Source organism: Pipistrellus hanaki (genome assembly GCF_964339955.1).
Source record: "Pipistrellus hanaki genome assembly, chromosome: 5".
Lineage (NCBI taxonomy): Eukaryota > Metazoa > Chordata > Mammalia > Chiroptera > Vespertilionidae > Pipistrellus > Pipistrellus hanaki.
Window position 1 is genome coordinate 53,713,193 of NC_140507.1, and position 19,270 is coordinate 53,732,462.

Consider the following 19,270-nt stretch of genomic DNA (forward strand, 5'->3'; position numbering starts at 1 on the left):
TTAGTTTAGAATCTCAATGATGCTGTGCAACCCTGTCTGTGACATTGGTTATTCTCTGACAGTATGGCAAGTGTTTTGCCTCTGAACAGAAGAGGAAATTTCATTAAATTCACTTTTATTGGAGTATAAGAAGCAGGTGCCCACAGGCCTGCCTATAATCAAAGGGAGCAAGGTGGAGCTATGGCATGCCAGAGTAGGGGGGGTCCCCCACTCCATGCAGCCTGACACAAAGCAACCTCTGGCTGGCCACTCTGCGGAATAGATTTTTTTAATCATTTTGTATGTCACCATTTACTCTTCTGAATACAACTCAAGACCAAAATGGTCAGAAGGCCTTAGGACCAAAGGAACTCCTACTTCTGGGAGCAATATATTCTTGGGCTGAGTCAAGATAGGGCATGGATTAAATATAGACAAGGAGTAAATAACAGCATATTCAGCAGTTCCCCTCCAGAGTGTGCTCCGGGGCAACCCCAGGCCACATGCCATCCTTTGAAGCCAAAAGTGCATTTAGGATGTACTCTGGAGAGCTGGACTCACTACTCAGAATAAGGCTTTTTCAGCAGGAAGGGTTATGTGGGCACTGGTGCTTTTTAGCATTAGAAATAAATTGAAAATCTGGAACCAAAAAAAAAAAACCCAACACACAATGGCACAGCTTTAACCTCACTTCTGTCCTTAATATATGAGCATAGTGTTAAAGACACTTCCTTATAAGGCACTATGGCTCTTTGTATATTTAATCATATTTGAATATTTTTTATAAATAGCAGTATAAACTCAAAGGAGAGTTTGTTTATAGCCCCATCTTTTAGTGGGCAGAAAAGAAGTATTGACACCCCGAGGATTTGGCTGAGCAGCTTTGTATTAGCAGGGCATCCCAGGCCAGGGAACCCATAGGCCTTTGCCCTTCTCCCAAGACAGGGCTGTTGTCAGTGATTTGTCCTTTATCTAAGCAATGCTTATTCAACATTTGCTTTGTGAAAGGCATTATTAAACACTGAGAAATTATTCTCCACTTATTTAGGATTTTACTCTATCATAGCATATAGTTTGTGTTTTGATTTAACTCCATTAACTATTGATTTCTATGTTCTGTTCTCAAAATTTCATCATCCCTAATGCCATTTCAAATTGTCTTCCAAATGGTTTTGAGAACACACACAGTTACAAAATTCAAGTCAACTTATGAAAGTCTTAAATAGAGCAAATTATCCCAACTGACATTTAGTCATAGTTTAGTTTTTCAGGATAAGGGTGAGTGGTTGGCTTAATGAGAAACAAAACTTATACTCTTTTTAAATTCTCAACTAGACAGAAACTTGGTCTCACTCTGAGGTCTTTTCATGCAGTTCTGCAGTGGTGCTGGGACCTGTAAATGACAAGGCAGAGGACCCCTAGCTGGTGTGCAGCCCTACCGCCACACCACACCTGGCCATGCCACATGGCTTTCCAAGAGCCACCTGTCTCACCTTTCCATACTTAGATCTCCCCATCTGTAAAATGAGGTCAATTCCGCCTTCCACTTCACAGGGTGCTGTGAACTTAGGCTGTTAAAGGTTTTTAACAGTTAGGTGAGTAATGACATTAATGGAATCTATACTGTGTAAGAGTTACATGAAAATGGACATTTGGTAAACTGTACCAGACACTGGAAATGTGTTGTTCAAAAAAGCATTTTAATAACTCAAAACAGTATTCATTTATAGACTACTTGGCCTAATTAATTTTTTATTACATATACCAAAAAAGTGGGGGTGAGAGGAGTGCCCTTCCATAATCAAGGAGGAGCTCATCACAAAGATGATATTCTCAGAGGACACCTTTCCCCTCCAGTGCTAGAACCTATTCTCCTCCAGAAATGACATCTTCCACTGGTAACAGGGTAACTTGATGCTCATGGACAATTCGTCCAAACTCCAAGCTTGTGGAAGGTCCTTCCTCAGATGTGCGTTTGGTGGTTATTGACCTTCTTCCCATAATTGTGCCCTGTGTGATGAGTTTTGCATAGCCTTCTTGGTGGGAGAAGGCATAGCTTGAGCGCCGGGCCCGTGGCACGGTAGGGATCTCCTCAATCGGTAATATATCCTCCTCTTTCTCCTCTTCCTTCTCTTCTTCCTGCAGAGTAAAGGGGCAAGCAAGATCTCAGTGTTGATTTCTCTTAGGTTACCTGCTCCCATTGGCCACTATGCATTGACCAGGCTCTTCCATACCCAAGTTGACCCAACTAGAGTCCTCATTGGGACCTGATTCTAGATCAACTACCAAGTGCCTTAAGTGCCATCTTTTGTCTAAGGCAGGAGAAGTTAACCATGGGGGCAGCCATGTCTTTAGCCTGTGTGACAAAACATGACAGGTCTATGGCCATATCTTGGTACATTATTTCAGTCAATTCTGTAGCCCAGCCCAGCAGCTTGTCCTTCTAGGTTTCTGTTACCTGAGCCAGTTTAAGTCCCCCAACATTTTTTACTGTGGTAAAATAGACATGAAATTTCCCATTTAACAATTTTTAAGAGTGTAACTCAATGGCATTAAGCATATTCATTCACATTGTTATGCAACCATCAATTCCCATCCATCTCCAGAACTTCATCTTCCAAAATTGAAACTATTCCCAATAAACACTAACTCCTCTAGCACCTACTCCCACTATCTACTTTGTGTTTCTATGAATCTGACTCATCTAGGGACCTCCTCCTATGAATGAAACCACACAAATATTGTCCTTTTGTGATTGGCTTATGTTACTGAGCATAATGTCCTCAAGATTCATCCACATTGTAGCAGGAGTCAGAATTTCCTCCTTTTTAAAGACTGAGTAATATTCCACTATGTGGATGAATTACACACTGTGTTTATCCATTCATCTATGGATGAACAAACACATTTGGGAGTGTTTTTAATATCCCTTTGCCTAAACCTTTTCCAGGTCATTTCTGTCATCTCAACCCCCAAGTCCTAGATAATTCATGGTGGAAGTCTGACAAAGTCAGTGCTGGAACCAGAAAGTATGGCTTCCTTTCTGGGGTCCCAGAGCCTATTACTTGCCCCCACCTCCCCATAAACGCACTGGGTGTGCATCTAGGTTTCCAAACCCATAACCCCACCTCTACATCTCCTTGGAGTCCCTGCTTCCAGCAAGGTGCAGTGGAGACCCCAGCCACCCTCACCTTGAGACGTAGCGGCCTGAGGGCTTGGTAAATGACACGGAAGGCCAGTACAGGCAGGGTGTTTAATGACACATTCAGCAATATCATCAGCAGGATGTAGGGATGAGATAAAGCGTTTTGATCAACAGCTGGAGGAGACAAGGCAGGGTCATGGCCTGCCTCAGGGTTTAATCTCCCCAGAGCCTGCTCAAGACCCCCCTCTCTTCCTAACACCCACCTTTTTCTTCACCCTTAACCCATAGTGTGCCTTTGTGAAAACTCCCTTACAACATTGGTCCCACCCATCTCCAGGGCTGGCCCCCCTATCTCTTCCTGGAAGGCTCACACAGAAAAGGGAAGGTTGTGGGGGAAATTGCGAAGAGCCAAAAGCTCTGGCTGGTCCTAGTTATCATTATGTAGAGGCAGAAGCTGAAGAAAATGGCCAGCACAGACAGGATTGTCCAGTACTTGATGATGAGGATGACCTGAATGGGAAAAGGGAGTGTTAAACTATGGAGGCCAGAATTCCAGGCAAGACTATGTGGAGGAGGTTGAAGGGTGACACCTGCTAAGGCCTCTCAGGGAGGGTCACCAGGTGATGAGACCTCTATGGCTGGTGTCCAAGCTCCCACTGTGGGTGGGGAGGGAAGCAGCCCTGCTTACCTCCATGGTGATTGTTAGCAAGCCTGACAGGGACAGGACAGTGGAAAAAGACTGATAGTCACTGATGGGCCCAATGTCATTGCTGACCCACAGGGTCATGAAGAAGTTGACTAGGGAGGTTCCTATGCCATGGGCGATAGCTTGGAAGAAGACCCAGTAGTTGAAGAGCTCCTCCTTCTGGCCAGCAATGTACAGCTCGGGCAGCTTCAGACTTTGCTCATCGCTCACATCCTGGAATGGGGGTGGGGGTGGAGGAATTCTGGAGGTTGGTTTCCCAATAAAATGCATGCTTGGCATGCCTGAACCATGCAAGTGAGAATGATGAGATGGTGAATTTTGTTATTTTAAAATAACCAGCTTAAAATCTTAAAAAAGCAGAAATGCTAAGTCTCATTTCTCAGATCACACCAGGCAGCCTCAAGTACTAATTGTTAGCCCTCTGTGACTAGTGGCTCCTATCTGGTGAGCATAGGCATGAGGCACTTCCATCATCCTAAAGGTTCTACTGGACTTCCTAGTCTGGATCACGTAGCCAGACCCCTCTTAAACAGGAGAACCATCTTTTCTAATCTCCTCCCCACTATGGTTTGAGATTTGGGGGAGGTAGCTGGGCAAGAGAGCTTCATCCACTGTCAGGTTGGGCTCTGGTGGGAACAGTAGTACTCTGTCAGCCCCATCCCCACCCTAGCCCAACCCCCAGGAGGAGAAGGTGGGGCAGAGACCGGAGCATCTCCAGGAAAGGAGGAAGCAAGTCCTTGGCCTGCTCACCTGCTCAAACAGTCCAATGTACAGAACTGGGAGGGTGGAGTACAGCAAGTTGAAGAGCGCCATGAACCAGCCTTCATAGAGAGGCTAAGGATGGGAAGGAATGGGAGAATGTGGTTAGTGATAAGCCTTCTAATGCCAAATGGCCAGAAACGGAAATGCTCTTTATCTGAGGAGAACCACTCAAGTTAGCTATGCACCTGGGAAGGATTCCTAGTGAGTTAGGAAGTTGCATTATAACCAACGTTTGGGGGGAAAAAGAGAAAAAATAGAATCTAATTCTTTCAAAATAGAATCATTGCATGTTTAATATAAGAGCTGCAAATAAAGAGCTACAGGAGGAAATATGGTTAAAAAGCATGGGTTTTGGTCATGTTAGACTTAAGGAGACATTTCTGGGTAAAAAGGAGTTGGAAGAGACCCCAGCAGACAATGAGCTCAACTAACTCTCTTTCAATGCCTGAATACAACCTAATTGGAGGAGAAAGGGTTTCTGTTTCAATAGCATTTTTAAAAATGTGGACAAATAGGGACCACATGCTAACCTGGCAAGCTTAGAGAAAGCCTGTGAGGCAGTCTTGCAAACTCAGAGATATAACCACAAAGGATGGTCTAGTATATGGTGGGTAGTAATGTCCTAGGCCTACATCTTCCCTACAAAGGTCAATCAGTACCTTAACTGAACTTATAGTCTTTTTGCATGTATGATAGCAGAGCTTTGGAACGTCACAGTAATTTTCCCTTTTCCAGACCACTCTGTGGAGACCACGAATCCCATTGTTATTGAGTTAATTGCTGATTGTTAACTTTCGTGTACCCACCTGTGTAAAAGATGTGTCTATCATTTTACTTTTCATTCAATTCCCGAGTTTTTTTCTGTTTTGCTTTCTCTTACATGTCTCCCTAATTTATCACCAATAGATTTCATGAAAACCACTTGGATCTGCTCTTTTGATTATAATATATAAAATGAGGCAAAAAACTGCCATTCTCTGGAGCATTATCTTGACCTGCTGAAATTTTGCATCCTGGCAATTGTTTACAGTTTGGTTCAAATAAACTTACAAAAATTCTCTAAAGATTTGCATGTTTCTTACACTGACAAAACATTTAAAAAATATTTTACTGATTTTTAGAGAGAGAGAGAGTTAGGCAGAGAAACATTGATGTAAGAACAAAACATTGATTAGCTGCTCTCTGCATGACCCCAACCAGGGATCGAGCCCAAAATCTGAGCATATTATCTTTTACAGGAATTGAACTAGCAACCTCCCGGTGCATGGAGCAACACCCAACCAACTGAGCCACATTGATCCAGAGCCCAAAACCCATTTTATGTGCATTCTGCAAGTAAGCAAAAAAATAATGGTCAAGAATTTAATAAGAATCAAGTTTCTCACTGCTGGAGAAGTGTCATAAATGAGTACCTGGAAAAGGCTAAACTGAGCATTGTCTTTTGGATTGGAATCAGAAATATCAGTGTGAACTCATATAATTTTTAATATACACAAGCTAGGTGGGTAGACATATAAAAACAGACATATAGATGTGTCAATTCATGGGCTAATATGTGTACATTTCCTAAATCTGTCTATCCAGTGTCACCAAGCACACACTGAGCACTTAGCTCTTGGTGACTGACACTATCCTTCTCTGATGAAAGGAACCAGGTTTCCTTAGGAGAGAGGCTAATTCCAGGATTGGGGCAAGGAAAGAATAAAATTAGCCTGGAACCTCTTGGAGCGCCAAAAAATGAAGATATGCTCAGGGGGAAAAACAAAAACAAAAACAGGCTGGGGACAATCAGAGCAATGAAATATACAATAAAAGATACCCCAGGAGTCCAAACTGATAAAAATGATGTCCTCAAGTAAGACTAGAAACAAAACAAAGATGCCAACCCTCACCATCTCACTGGGAGTTCTAGCCAGAGAAATTAGAAAAGGGAATAAAAGGTATCCAAATTGGAGGGGAAGAAAGGGGAAACATTATATTTGCAGATGACCCGCAGGAAACCCCCAGGGATCCACCAGAAATCTCCTAGAATCAATAAAAAGAATTTAGCAAATTTGGAGAGTACAGATCAACATAAAAAACAAACAAACAAACAAAAAAACACACATCTGTTTAAGCTATCTCAAAAGGGAATTAAGAAAACAAATTCCATGCACAGCAGCAGCTAAATGAATAATATACTTGGAAATAAAAACGTAAAACAAACAATTATATTTATTCAAGGGTGTCCTCTGGTAAAGCTCCCTCTCAAATGCCTGGATAACAATGACAGCAGCTTATTTTCTATCACAGCCATCTACTTTCAAACAATTTCCTTATAGCCATGGGAAACCATCACCCTATGACTCTTCTAAGGCTCTAGGAAGCACAATTATACTTCACCATGATATTATACTGTCAAGAGTGTCTTAAACTTAGGATCCAGACCCCAGGTCTTAAACTTAGGATCCAGACCCCAGGTCTTATCTTCTCTGGAGTTCAAGTTTTCCCTCTTTCCCCCAGAAAGATTTGGAGCTCTGAAAGATTTGAGCTCCGAAGCCAGTGCAGAGCATCTGCTTCCCTGCACTGGCTTCAGAGCTCAAATCTGTCAAACATCCCTGAAAATGTCAGGCTCAAAGCTGACTGAGCAGAAACCATCCCTTCCCTTTATCTATACTCTATACCTCTATGAATGCAGCCATAGAAATGATTGATTGGCCCTGCGACCTCAGGCAATCCCTGCCCCACAAGGACCCGAATGGAGTAGGCAGTGCCCACCACCCTTCAGGAAGGGCACAGAACCCCAACACAAAGAATCCCCAAAGGCCTGTTGCTTGCAGTGTACCTGAGCAGTGAAGCCACTATAGAAAGCGAACCAGATCTGAACCATCATGATGGCCAGCGTCTTGTAGATGAAGTAGCGCAGGAACTTGCACACTCGCATGTAGGACCAGCGCCCATGCACCAGCAGCAGTCGCCTCAGGAAGCAGAACTGGGCCAGCATGTAGTCACTGTTCTGCACCGCCTGCATGCCCTCCTGGCCCGCCAGCCCTACCCCAATGTCCGCAGCTGCAGGGGCATACAGCATGTTAGCCCTGGGCCACCCCCAGCCCGCCACAGGCCTTCCCCCCAGACCCAGTGCCCACCACCCACTCCTGATCATGTTGACATCGTTGGCGCCATCCCCAATGGCCAGGGTCACGACATTCTTGTATTTCTTGACCAGCGCCACAATCATGGCCTTCTGCCTGGGTGTCACCCGGCAGCAGATGATTGCTTTGCAGCTACAGGCGAGTTCCACAAAGGCCTGTTCCTGCCACATCCCTAGGCACTGGCGGGTGCTAGAGTTCTTATTCTGAAGCATCGGCTCTGCTGCACTCTTCATCAGCTGGTCCTGGTCAACAAGGTAGGATGGAGGCAAAGGGGCACATCACTCTGCCTTCACCCCTCCCCTTAATGAACGTCTCCAACTGGCCTCTCCTCCCTCCTGGCCTTCTGCCACAAACCCCAGTGAGGACTTGACCACATGGGCTCCAGTCCCTCTGAAAACCATCTCCTAGTATGGCTTTCATTTTGGCTTTTCCAGCAGCCTACCTCCACCAGTTCCTACCAATTCCCTCCCCCACGTTAGGGATCCCAGTCAAGTCTGAGTTAACACTGACCAGAAATTCTCCAGTAACAATTATGGCGGCCATCTTGATCAGAGGCAGGCTGTTCTTGCTCTCATGGTAGGCTTCCAGGATCTCACTGCAAAGATCAAGTTGGGGCTCAGCCATGCCCAGGAACAAGCTTCCTTCCATCCTCTACCTCCAGCTGTGCTTCAATTTTCTCTTCTGGAAGTCCAGCCAGGTGGAGGCTGAGGACACTCTGCTGATCCCTAGGGCCACACCTAGGTGGCCATAGGTGTTTGCCATCCCCCACCCTCACCCTGCCCCCAACCAATTCAACTGCCCCCATCCCCAACTCCTTACGTTATCTGTTCCTCTTCCAGAATGGTCATGCTCTCAGACAGCAGCTGGCAAGCATAGCCAATGTTCACCGCGGTCTCTGCAAACCAGTCCAGCTCAACCCCTTGCCTGTGGCCATGTCCAGGCAACTCAGCCCACTCCTGGCTATGGCAACTGGTTCAGAGGAGGGTACAACCCAGGCTGGCCAATGAGAGCTTGACCTAAGATTTTGGTCTGCTGCTCTGAGCAAAGGGGCCTGGGGATCATTAGACCTATCATGCTAGGGCACTTGTAGGAACCCACAAAAATACTTTATTTTGAAATATGAATAAAAAGTATGTTTTCCAGCCTAGATATTTGTCTTTATAACAACACAGCTGTAAAAACGACATTTTAAATATTTTGTGTGTATGTCTCCCCTACCCACAGAAGCACTAATTCAGAACCTACTGACACCCACCTGAGGGAGTTGCCAGCAGTTTTAATCATCCTATTTTCCCTTCCCTAGGACAAGGTGGGGGGCAGGACTGAACCCAGACCAGTGGGATAGGTTGATGGTATAGTGCTTGGGCATCTATGAGTCCTTTCCCACCCATTGATGGCCATCCTGGGACCTACCTCGCTTGTCCCCTGTGAGTACCCATATTTTGATGTTCCCTTTCTTGAGACACTGGATAGTTTCACCAACACCATCCTGAAGCTTGTCTTCAATAGCTGTGACTCCCAGCAGCTGGATGGAGAGTGGACAGGGAACAGACTGAGCAGGGACCCAGCTAACCCAACACAAATGGGAGATTCAGGGTCCCAGAGCCGGGGTGCTGGAGTCCCCTCACTTCCTGTGCCACGCCCACCTGGAGGTCTTGCTCTATCTCCTCGTACACCTGGTGCAGGGCTTGGGCACGGTTCTCAAGACGCATCTTGGCTTCCTGGTGCCGCTGCTGCCACTCCTGGTACTGGTCCTCTTCCACCTTTTTGTAGGCCATGCACAGCGTGCGCAGAGTCTCCTCAGCAAAGGCCTGGGGGCAGAGAGGGTGGACAGGTGTCACCTTGTCACCTCTGCCTCCCTTTGCTTCTTTCAGTCCCTTCTCCCTGTGCCTAGGCTCCTTGAACCTTGACTGCCCTTCCCCAGTTCTTAGAGACTAGTTGCCTGCCCTGGAGTCCTGCTCTTGACAGAGCAGAGCACACTGAGAAGTCCTGAATGAGAGGCCAAGAACATTCTTTGCACAAAACCTGATGCCTGTGCTGGGTGATGCTGGGGATCCAGCAAAGCCCTTGGACAATCTCAAAGGGTCAGAGCTGGACCATAGAACCTGGCATGACATGTCATCCCCATATTAGGGTCAGGCAGGAAAGTCTCTCTGGAGGTGGCAGAGCCCTAAGGACCAAAAGATCCTGAGTGACAGAATAGAGGAAGGCATCCAAGCAGAGGGAATAGTGTGTGCAAAGGTCCTGGGGCATCACATGAGCATGGGAAAATAGGTGTCCTGGGGAATGCCCTTGGGGCAAAGAGAATTAGTCTAGAGAGGGCAGCAGGATACAGCTTCGAAAGCTTGGCTGAGATATTTGGAGTTCACTCATGAAGACAAAATATTTGGGGCTGTGTTTCAGAACCCACGCCTAACTAGACAAGGTTTAAGGGGGCTGGGAGGATCCAGGGTCAAAGCCTAACCAGAGAGGGTCACTTGTGTCACTTAGAAAAAAATGCTCTCTCTGTGTTAGGTAAAGGGCACAGCCTGGCCAACTGTATATGACTACCTGTGTATCCGAGGCCATTTCTCTGCACATCCTCCCTTCTTTTTACTCCCTCTACCCAGCCTTCCTTCCTTCTCACAGGACTCACATTTAAGGCCTCTTCTGTAGCTGCTTTCACGGGCTTTCCTTTCCCAAACAAGGCATTCCCATGCAGGCGTTCATAGATGACAGTGTCTGCGCCTTTGGTGTAGAGGTAGATGGAGCCCTCGGGGCTTCGGACTGTGGAAGTAGAGAACTGGCTGCCCATAAGTTCTCCCCTTCCTGCCCATCTCCATCCCTGGGGATAAGGGTGCTCACCCAGCACAGACATCCGCTTTCGGATGCTGTTGAAGTCCATCATGGCCAGGACTTGGTATACCCGCCGCTCCCCCAACTCCATCACCGTGATGCTGTCCTGTGTGCGTGCCAGGAACACATAGCCAAAATTCTGGGCTGCCGTGACCAGTGCCTCCTCATCAGGGGATGCTGCCTGGTAGAATATCTGATCTGGCAGGGAAGGAGCCATGGGATGGGATGTAGGAGCGGTACATTTGCTGAAAACATACTGTCTTTTATGGGAACCTACCATAAAACCATCTCCAATGGACATAGTTGGTGCTCACCAGATATAAGGTAATGGTCTCTTGGGCCAGTACAACCTCTAAGCCAAATAAAAGAAGGCGGACACTTGGGTCCCCATCTTGGGACCTCCCCTTCCCAGCTCAGTAACAGATCTCCAGCACCATGCTTGAGCACTCTATAAGGTGGGTAACAGGAGCCCTGGGAGTTGGGATGGACAACCTCGAAGGCCAGACCACAGAAGCTCCAGGCCCTCAGAAGCTCCAGGGCCTGGGTAGCCAGCAAAAAACTCACTGTCTTTTTCCATCACCATCACTGTGTGGCAGATGGCCAGGAGACGCCAAAACTCCCGCACTATCTTGTCCTTGTTGTTGCCCACAATACTCAGGAGCCTCGAATTTCTGAACAGCATCTTCCCATGGGCAAATTTGTTCCAGAGGAAGGGGCTCTCCCTATACAGGGATTCATTCTTGTCTGGGCCGTAGACAATGCCATTGATGCAGCACTTCTTGAAGGTCATGATGTTCTGTGTGAGTGTGCCAGTCTTGTCCGAGAAGATGTACTCCACCTGGCCCAGCTGGACAGTGAGACTGGTGCTACGGGCTTTGGCAGGCGAATCCTGGGGAGCATAGTACATCTCCACGTCCCAGTCAATGAAGATACTGTTCCCCAGATAGATGAATTCAGCTCTGCAAACACATGCTGGGTCACATACTGTCCCGTTGCCCACCTGAGCTCCCACTTCTCTCTAGCTGAGTAGTGTCCGGGACTCACGTGATGAACATGGCCATGGGCATCATGACACTGAGCATAATGATGAAGCTCAAGAATACGATGACAACCTCGGTGATTATATCATGCACACGCAACTCAGACATATAATAGTGCGTGGTCCTGAATTCTTCCACCTTGCTCCAGAAGCCCATGGTCAAGGCCATAGAGAGCAGCACCACGAATATGCAAATCTGCTCAGGAAAGGGAAACAGTAGAGCCTGTGGGGGGACCCAAGGCAGCACCGACCCACCACAGGGTAAAAGACAAACAGGAGAGGGGGAGCACTCCCACCCATCAGCATGGGGGAGGAGTGCTAAGAAGAGGTGGCTGGGAGTCCTATGGGGAGGGAACTTGTAGGGGTTTTGCTGGGTTTTGTGGCTGCTATTAAAAAAACATTATTACAATGACTTTTATTTAAAAAGACAGTTGATTAGGTTAAAAGTTAAGAATTGTTAAATAAATGTCCATGGAGGGGAGTCGAACATTTTATTATCTCCTGGAGGTTTGGAAAAATTTCAGGATCAAGAAATTTTTTAAAGATTTTGATTACAGTAATATTTTCTGGTCCACAAACCTCTGTTTGTAGGATCGGGCTGCATACATTTTGCAGAGGAAGGAAACTAAGGCCTGAAAAATGACAGCTTGGACTTGTCTATGGGAAGGGCACTTTCCCTTCCCTCTTTTGTGTCCCTCAGCCCGCACCCCAGGGCAGGGGCTCTGTGAAGCTCACCATGATTACCAGCTTGTTCATGAGACGGTCTATCTTGTTCCCCTTCAGATGGAGCATGCCGCAGTTCCTCATGATCTTTGTGTCAAAACCTGCATGGTTTGCATCCATCCATCAGTCTACCTGCCTATCCATCCACCTCATCCTCCATCCCTCTGTCACTCCACTCCTCTACACATCCATCCACATAACTGACTAGCCACCCATCCAAGAGGGCTGGCTCAATATGTTTATTTGCACAGTTTTAGAACCCAAGGCTCCATAGAAACTGTGCCAAGAGCCCCACATCTTGTGACAGCAGACACTCAGCAGGTAGGCCCTGGCCTTGTGACTTCTTGCCAACAAGTTCAGAGTTCTCGCCCTCCCCCCTCCCACCACCACCAGGGCAGCTCATGCTGCAGAGGCCCTAAAGTAGTCATACCAGCATAGATGACCATTCCATAGCAGGTGTCCGTGTTTCGAATCTTGCAGCCACGTAAAAGAATGTTGCCACTGTTCAGGGAGAATTTCTTGCCCTCCCACTCCAGATGCCCCGTAAAATAGTGCATCCGGCTGTTGGGTTCCTCACACACCACCTTGCCTATGAGCAACAGATCAATCAAGGAGCTTCGAGGCATGCCTGGGGTAGGGCCATGCTTCTCCAATGCAAGGTGTGAAATGTCTCACTTTCCAGGTGGGAAATAAAAATATACTGCAATGGGTGAGTCAGTTCCCTATCTCTGTACACACAACATGCTGCCTTTTTTAAATTTTTATTAAACAACCAAAAACATTTAATGTGAGCAATGCTTTAAAAATAAAAATGCCTGATAAAAAGAGTGCTGCATGTTTTGTAACAATAACAGAAAACACCCGGACCGTTACATGGATTCAAAGGATATGAAACAGGCATGGATAAGCTGGTCTGTTAAAAGCTATTTCACTTCCCTCCAGCAAATACCATTGCCATTCTCCAAAACCCAGTGAGGTGGGGAAATTTCATGCCCACTGTACAGAGGGGCAGACAATGGCCCAGATGGTTGGATGGTGGGTGAGCTGCTACCTCTTACCATGGAAGAAAGCCATATTCTTTACAGTGGTCAGCTGATTATGCGTGACTAACAGGGCCTGCCTATACTTCAAATTGGTCTCCCTGGTGATGAGAAGGGGAGCGAGATAAGAGGTAGGAACAGATAGCACCCTGGCAAGCTATACCAAACCCCTTTCAAAGCCACTCAAACATTTCACTGGGTCCCTGCTAAGCATGCCAGCTGCCCAGCAGGAGGCTGAGGCCCAGAGAGGGAGAAAGCCTTGCCCAAAATCACGCAGGGCATTTTCAAAATGGCTGAAGCCAGACTCAGGCCTTCTTTTGGGCAGGTGTAACTGGAGCACAGTAGGGCTTCTAGAAATGTTGGTGCAAAGAAAATGGGTCCCTTCACCCAATTTAATGTTATTGCCCCCTGCCAGCTTGCAGGTGCCCCACAAATGCTCCCAGAATGAATGACCTAAATATCCCAGAGGGCTTGGAGAGCCATATGTCGTGGCTATTGGGGAATGAGGAAGGCCTTGCTGCCTCCCAGGCCCCCAAACCCATACTGATAACCCACATCTCACCCATCAATGTCGGCTGTCTCCACATAACACAAGCTGCTGGGCTCCGTGCTGGCCAATAAGAGTATATCGGCCTGGGGTGGGGAAGGTAGGGATGGGAGGAAGGAAATAGCATTGCAGGGGTGGAGAGGAGGAAGGCAAGCAAGAAGGCAGGCCCTCCCCACCCCCCACTAGAAGTGGGAAGTTCTGGGCCAGCTGACAGCTCACCGGGACAATGTTTGTGTCATGCAGACGGACCAGGTCCCCCACATGCAGGTCCTTCCACTTTCTACACATAAACCTATTGGGGGAGGGTGGCAGATGTAAGAGAGGGCTCCAACCAGGCACATCTTTGAACCCCTTGGCCCTCTTGCCACCCTGAAGCTGAAAGAACTTCAGGAGGTTGGGGCTACAGATGCCTCCGTGGTGCTTTGCTTCCCTGTGTACACACCTACAGGTTTTGCGGGGAGGGGGATTCTTAGTCCACACAGAAGTCCAACCTTCCCTAACCTTGCTCCCTTCCCTAACCTCTGTCCAAGTCTCTTCAGAATTTCCCTGCCTCCCATTTCCACAGAACTTTCAGGCCTGCAAGGTTAACAATCAGATCCTCATCATCACAGGACACAGCCCCAGGCCTGGTAGACAGCAGGCATCCAATAAATGTTTGGGTGCCTGTCACACATCGGACTCAACCAAGACGTCTGGCGGGCGTGGAGGGTTCTGGGCACTCTGTCGGGCACTCCTCCCTGATATGTACACGTACACTTACGTACACACACACACACACACACACACACACGTGCTGGAGTTCCCTTTCTCAGGATGAACTCCCCAACACAGCAACTGGAGGCCTTACCTCTCCCCCACCAGCATCTCGCAGGGCCTGTTGTTGACGGTGCTGTCACTCATATGTCGCCCCTGAGTCAACAGGGATGGGTCAGGACAATGCCCCAGCCTTGCTTCCACCCATCCTGCCCCATACCACCCTGGTGAAGGGCCTAGGTGCAGAGCAGTTCCAGCTCATACATGTGACCCTATAGTGAGCCCACACCAGCCATATCTGTCCAGGGACCCTGGTGGGGGAAGTGGTAACTGCTGGAACAATAGCTATTGGCAGCAAGGGCCAAAGGGTCATGTGCCTGCACCTGTCCCTTGTGGAAGCAAGACAAGAACCCCATCCTGGCACCACCCCCCTCCCCAGCAGTCCTGTGACTACTTACGATGTCATCCACCAAGTCTCGGATGGCCCGGATGAGGATAAGGCAGACGAGTGGGGCAAAGAGGGTGAACCAGGGTACCGTGGTGACCTCAGGAAAGACACCCTGACAAACACGGTGGTTCACACCAGCCCACCACCCCTGACACTCCCCACAACTGCCTCCCACTGCCCTCCCATCTAGCCCCTCAACCTGGCATCCTGTGTCCCACCTGTCAACACCACCTGGGCCCAGGGGCCAGCCACCTCCCCCCACAAGCCTTGGGACAATGGCCTATTTCCACACCCTGCCCAGAACTCCCCTCCTAGCAAACTCATCTCCCTTCCATGCCCAGCTCCCACGTCACACACATTTCCCAGGAACCCCAAGCATGCTCCCTCCTCAGAGCCTGGGGTTTACTATTTCCCTCCCTATGGTTCTGATTTTCCCAGTCACCCTGCAGGCCTGAGCTCTGAGTGAATCGCAGACAAGCCTAGGGGGGGGGTGGGTCCCCTTTCCATCACTGGGCCCTGCCATGTGTTTTAATGACAGTGGTTGTCAGGGCAACTGCTGGGTCCTCAGTTTCCAGCATGGGACCTGTACACAGTATGTTCATGGGATTGATGTAGAAAAGGAGAGGGTCAGACCAGAATGAGCTATTGAGTGGGGGTCAGGGTGCTCTGTAAACTGCCCACCCAACTGCAACAGGCCGACATCTGCCCTTTTGGCAGGGCCACCCAGGTTCTGGGAAGTAGCCCTGCAGGTCCCTAGAACCTGCTCTCAATCCTTTCCTCCTCACCCTCTGGTGTCAGCTGGGTGGATGGGGCCAAGAGGGTCATGTGGCTAAGGCTGTCTATCCTGGGGAGAGGCTGCACCCTCCTTGAACCTGAAGGAACCACTCATTCACCTTCATTGTTGAACGTATATTGAGCACCTCCTGTGTGCCAGGCCCTGGACTAGGCAGGGGGACTCACTGTGTGAGGAGCCAGACACTGCCAACCCCCGCTGCCCCGTCCAACCAAACAACCAACCTCACAACAGACACACTTATCCTCCCACCCCCACCCAGTGTCTACAGAGCCATGTGTCAAAGATGGCCAGGTAGGGCTTCCTGGAGGAGGCGGTTCCAGCAGGTGGAAGGAATGATGTGTGCACAAGTGCTGACCCTTAGGGCCACCCCACCCTGCCCTACCTGGAGAACGATGATAAAAAGGAAGTAGGAGTTTGACATTCGGTGGAACTGCTCATACAGGTTTAAGGGCAGGAAGGAGAAGAAGTTGTACTTGGCTGTGCTAATGGTGTTGCCCTAGAATGAGAGCCAGCATGGGGGCACTGCCAGGCCAGGACTTCATCTTGGCCTCACCCCACGCTTTAGCTACTATCAGCAATAACTGAGCACCCAGTGCATACAAAGTCTCAAACAGACGTACTGAGTGCTAGCTGAGAGCCAAGCCTTAAGCCAACATTAATTGAGCCTCTATTGGATGCAGACTCATAGAAGAGGGCTGTGACCCCCATATTTCTCAAAGTGAGTCACACACAGGAAAAGATTTTAGATAGAGCCTGATGTACTTTGAAGGTTTAATATTGACTTATTTTAATGCGAACGGGGTGGGGGGATGGCAAGGAAACACAGGACATTCTAGCACCAAACTGGTGATTTACTCATGATTAAAACTGGGGGGGGGGGGGGGGGGAGAGAGACTGAGTGGGAGGAGGTAGGAGAAAGCCTTGGGGCCCGGGCCACCCACCTTGTACTTCCTCCTCTGCCAACACAGGAAGATCTTCTCCTGGAACTGGTTGTTGTAGGTCCTATCATTGGCCTTCACCTCCCAGGTGAACACTGGAGCAGGGAGAGTGGGGAGTGGCAAGGGGTGCAAACCTGCCTAATAACCCCCCAGAGGAGGCTCCTGGGGAACCCAGACTCTGGGGAGTCTGGCTCTTGGCCACGGGTGAGGAAGCTGGTCAGCCACCAAGTGCGGAGAAGGCGCCACAGCCCCGAGGGCGCAGAGGACAGGCCGCCCCTTCTGCAGACGGGGTCAAGGCCCAGCTGCCCGCGCCCCCCCCTCCCCCCCCCCAGAGTGGGCAGCCCAGCGACTTCAGGTCTGCAGCCCCCAAATGCAGAGGCCAGCCTTCAGTCATGGGGTTTGGAACTAGTTGGAACCCCACGAGAACCCCGTGGTGGGTCTGCCCAATGGGCTCGGGGGTGTCTCCCCGTCAGCTCCACCACCCCTGCCATGCTCCTTGGCTGCCTCCAGTGACCCCCACCAGCGGCCCCCCAACACGCACCTGTCTTCTTCCCCTTCTCCTCCTGCTCTTCCTCCTGCTCTTCCTCCTGCTCTTCCTCCTGCTCCTCCTCCTCCTCCTCTTTCAGGGCCTCGCCGGGGGGCGGGCTGGTGGAGCTGGTGGGGAGAGGCGCCCAGGTCACACCGGGGGCCCCGCCTTCTCGAGACACTGCCGGTCAGTCAGCCCTCCCTTCCCCAAATGTCGCGGCTCCCCGCCCCCCGGCTGCCCCCTCCCCCCATTCCCACATGGACACCCTGCCTCCCCAGCGAGGTCAGAGGTCATGCCACTGAGTGCCGCTCCAGGGCCCGGCTGCTCGAAGGTCTGAGAGTGACCTCCAGGCCGTCATCACCGGGATGGAGGCAGACAGCAGGCTTTCCTGAGCCCGGACCCGCCCTCCCCCCTCCACCTAGTCCACGGTCACTCCCTCCATGGGGAACGCGTCTCACAGGGGCCCACCCTCTGCCCCCGCAGCTCCCCAAGTCCTGCCCGCCTGCCGGCCCCCGCCTCCTCACCCCTCTGCTTTCTTCGTGGGTTCCTCGGACAGGCCCTGCTTGAACAGGAACCTCTTCCGGGCCCCCCCTCTGCCCAGGCTGGTCCGCATCCTGGCTCTCTCTCCTCGGAGCTGCTGTCGCTGTCTGGGTGGCGGCTGGACTTGGAAACCTCCTTACCGGTGGCCAGCGGAGCCGTTAGAGCCCTTAGGGCGCTGCTAACGGTCCTGCCCCGAGCACGGGGCGGGGCTTAAAGGCGGGGCTGGGGCTGGGCCCTGGTGAGTGGGCGTGGCCTCGGGCAGGGCCCAGGGGGCGGGGCTTAAGGGCAGGGTCGTGGCTAGTGGGCGTGGCCTCGGGGCAGGATCCTGGGGGCGGGGCCAGGGCCCAGGATGAGTTGGGAGTGGGGCCAGCACAGGGGGCGCTGCAGTGGGTCAGTGGGCAGGGTCTTGCACAGTGGGGTGGGGGCGGGTCTTCATAGGCACCAGGGTTTTAGGGTCGGATCTGGTTACAATGGGCCTGAGTAAGGTGGACAGGGCCAGCGGAAGGGGGGCAGGGCCAGGATGGGACTAGGTACCTGGGTGGGAGTCTGAGCCGCCTGGGTTTTCTCACCTATAAGCTAGCAGAGACCATCCCAACGCTAGGAGGAATCCCAATGCCATCAGTGAGGCTGGGGCAGCCTCCGGTTGGAGATGGAGAACTAGAGCCAGGCAGAGCCAGGGCAGGAGGTGTGTGGAAGGGGCCACTGCAGTTGTTGTGCCCATGATCCCCAAAGACTACCAGGGAGCGGAATCCGATGCAATTGCAGAAGGCCTGTATTTATTTCAGACTAGTCCAAGCTTGGTCCCACTTACACCTGCGACGGTATGGCAGGAGAGAGAAAGAATTTAACATATCAATGGGCTTTATAGGGGGGGTGATGTCACTACTTTGGCTGACCTGATTGGTTGGGTTAGGGCTAGCGTCCAGTTACACAAAATGCAGTTACACAAAATGCCTTGCCCTGCCCTGCCTTCTCTCAGTCACCAGTTAGGGTCCACTGGAGAGCTGGGACTCAGGGGGCGGGGCAAATTTGGGGGCACAAGGGAGATGATTAAATTCCATATTTCACATTTTCACTTTTAGGAGCTCCTGGAAGGGCGGAAGTTAGGAAGGCAGTGGGCACTGGGTACCTTCCCTACAGCCCTGGGTCCCCTCACTTTGGCCCAGTACTGACACAACGGATGGGGTGCCTGGGTTTGACTCTGTGCCCCAGTGTCTTCCCCCCACCCGAGTCTGGGCTCGCCTTTAGGCGTTAGCGTCACTGATGAGCAGATGTTGGGTGAGTGAATGAGTGAAGAATGGGGATCTCACCTTCCCTATTAGAGCAGCAACCTCTCGATCACATTTCTTTGGAAGCAGGGTC

At 50.1% G+C, this 19,270-nt stretch overlaps 1 protein-coding gene across 1 annotated transcript; it reads right to left on the reverse strand.

The window, feature by feature from the left end:
• Positions 1 to 1,845: 1,845 nt before the first annotated feature.
• Positions 1,846 to 17,981, reverse strand: LOC311623290 (phospholipid-transporting ATPase IK-like; the record flags this gene model as incomplete). Its single annotated transcript, XM_084885304.1, has 26 exons — positions 1,846 to 2,118; positions 3,171 to 3,298; positions 3,496 to 3,634; positions 3,813 to 4,043; positions 4,581 to 4,664; positions 7,417 to 7,640; positions 7,725 to 7,965; positions 8,234 to 8,318; positions 8,543 to 8,618; positions 9,137 to 9,248; positions 9,370 to 9,534; positions 10,359 to 10,489; positions 10,568 to 10,756; positions 11,123 to 11,517; positions 11,603 to 11,793; positions 12,333 to 12,421; positions 12,751 to 12,909; positions 13,379 to 13,461; positions 13,923 to 13,993; positions 14,127 to 14,349; positions 14,755 to 14,816; positions 15,119 to 15,220; positions 16,287 to 16,400; positions 16,846 to 16,937; positions 17,384 to 17,496; positions 17,893 to 17,981. 26 exons carry the CDS (start codon positions 17,979 to 17,981, stop codon positions 1,846 to 1,848), a joined length of 3,861 nt encoding a protein of 1,286 aa, XP_084741430.1.
• Between the last annotated feature and the right edge of the window lie 1,289 nt (positions 17,982 to 19,270).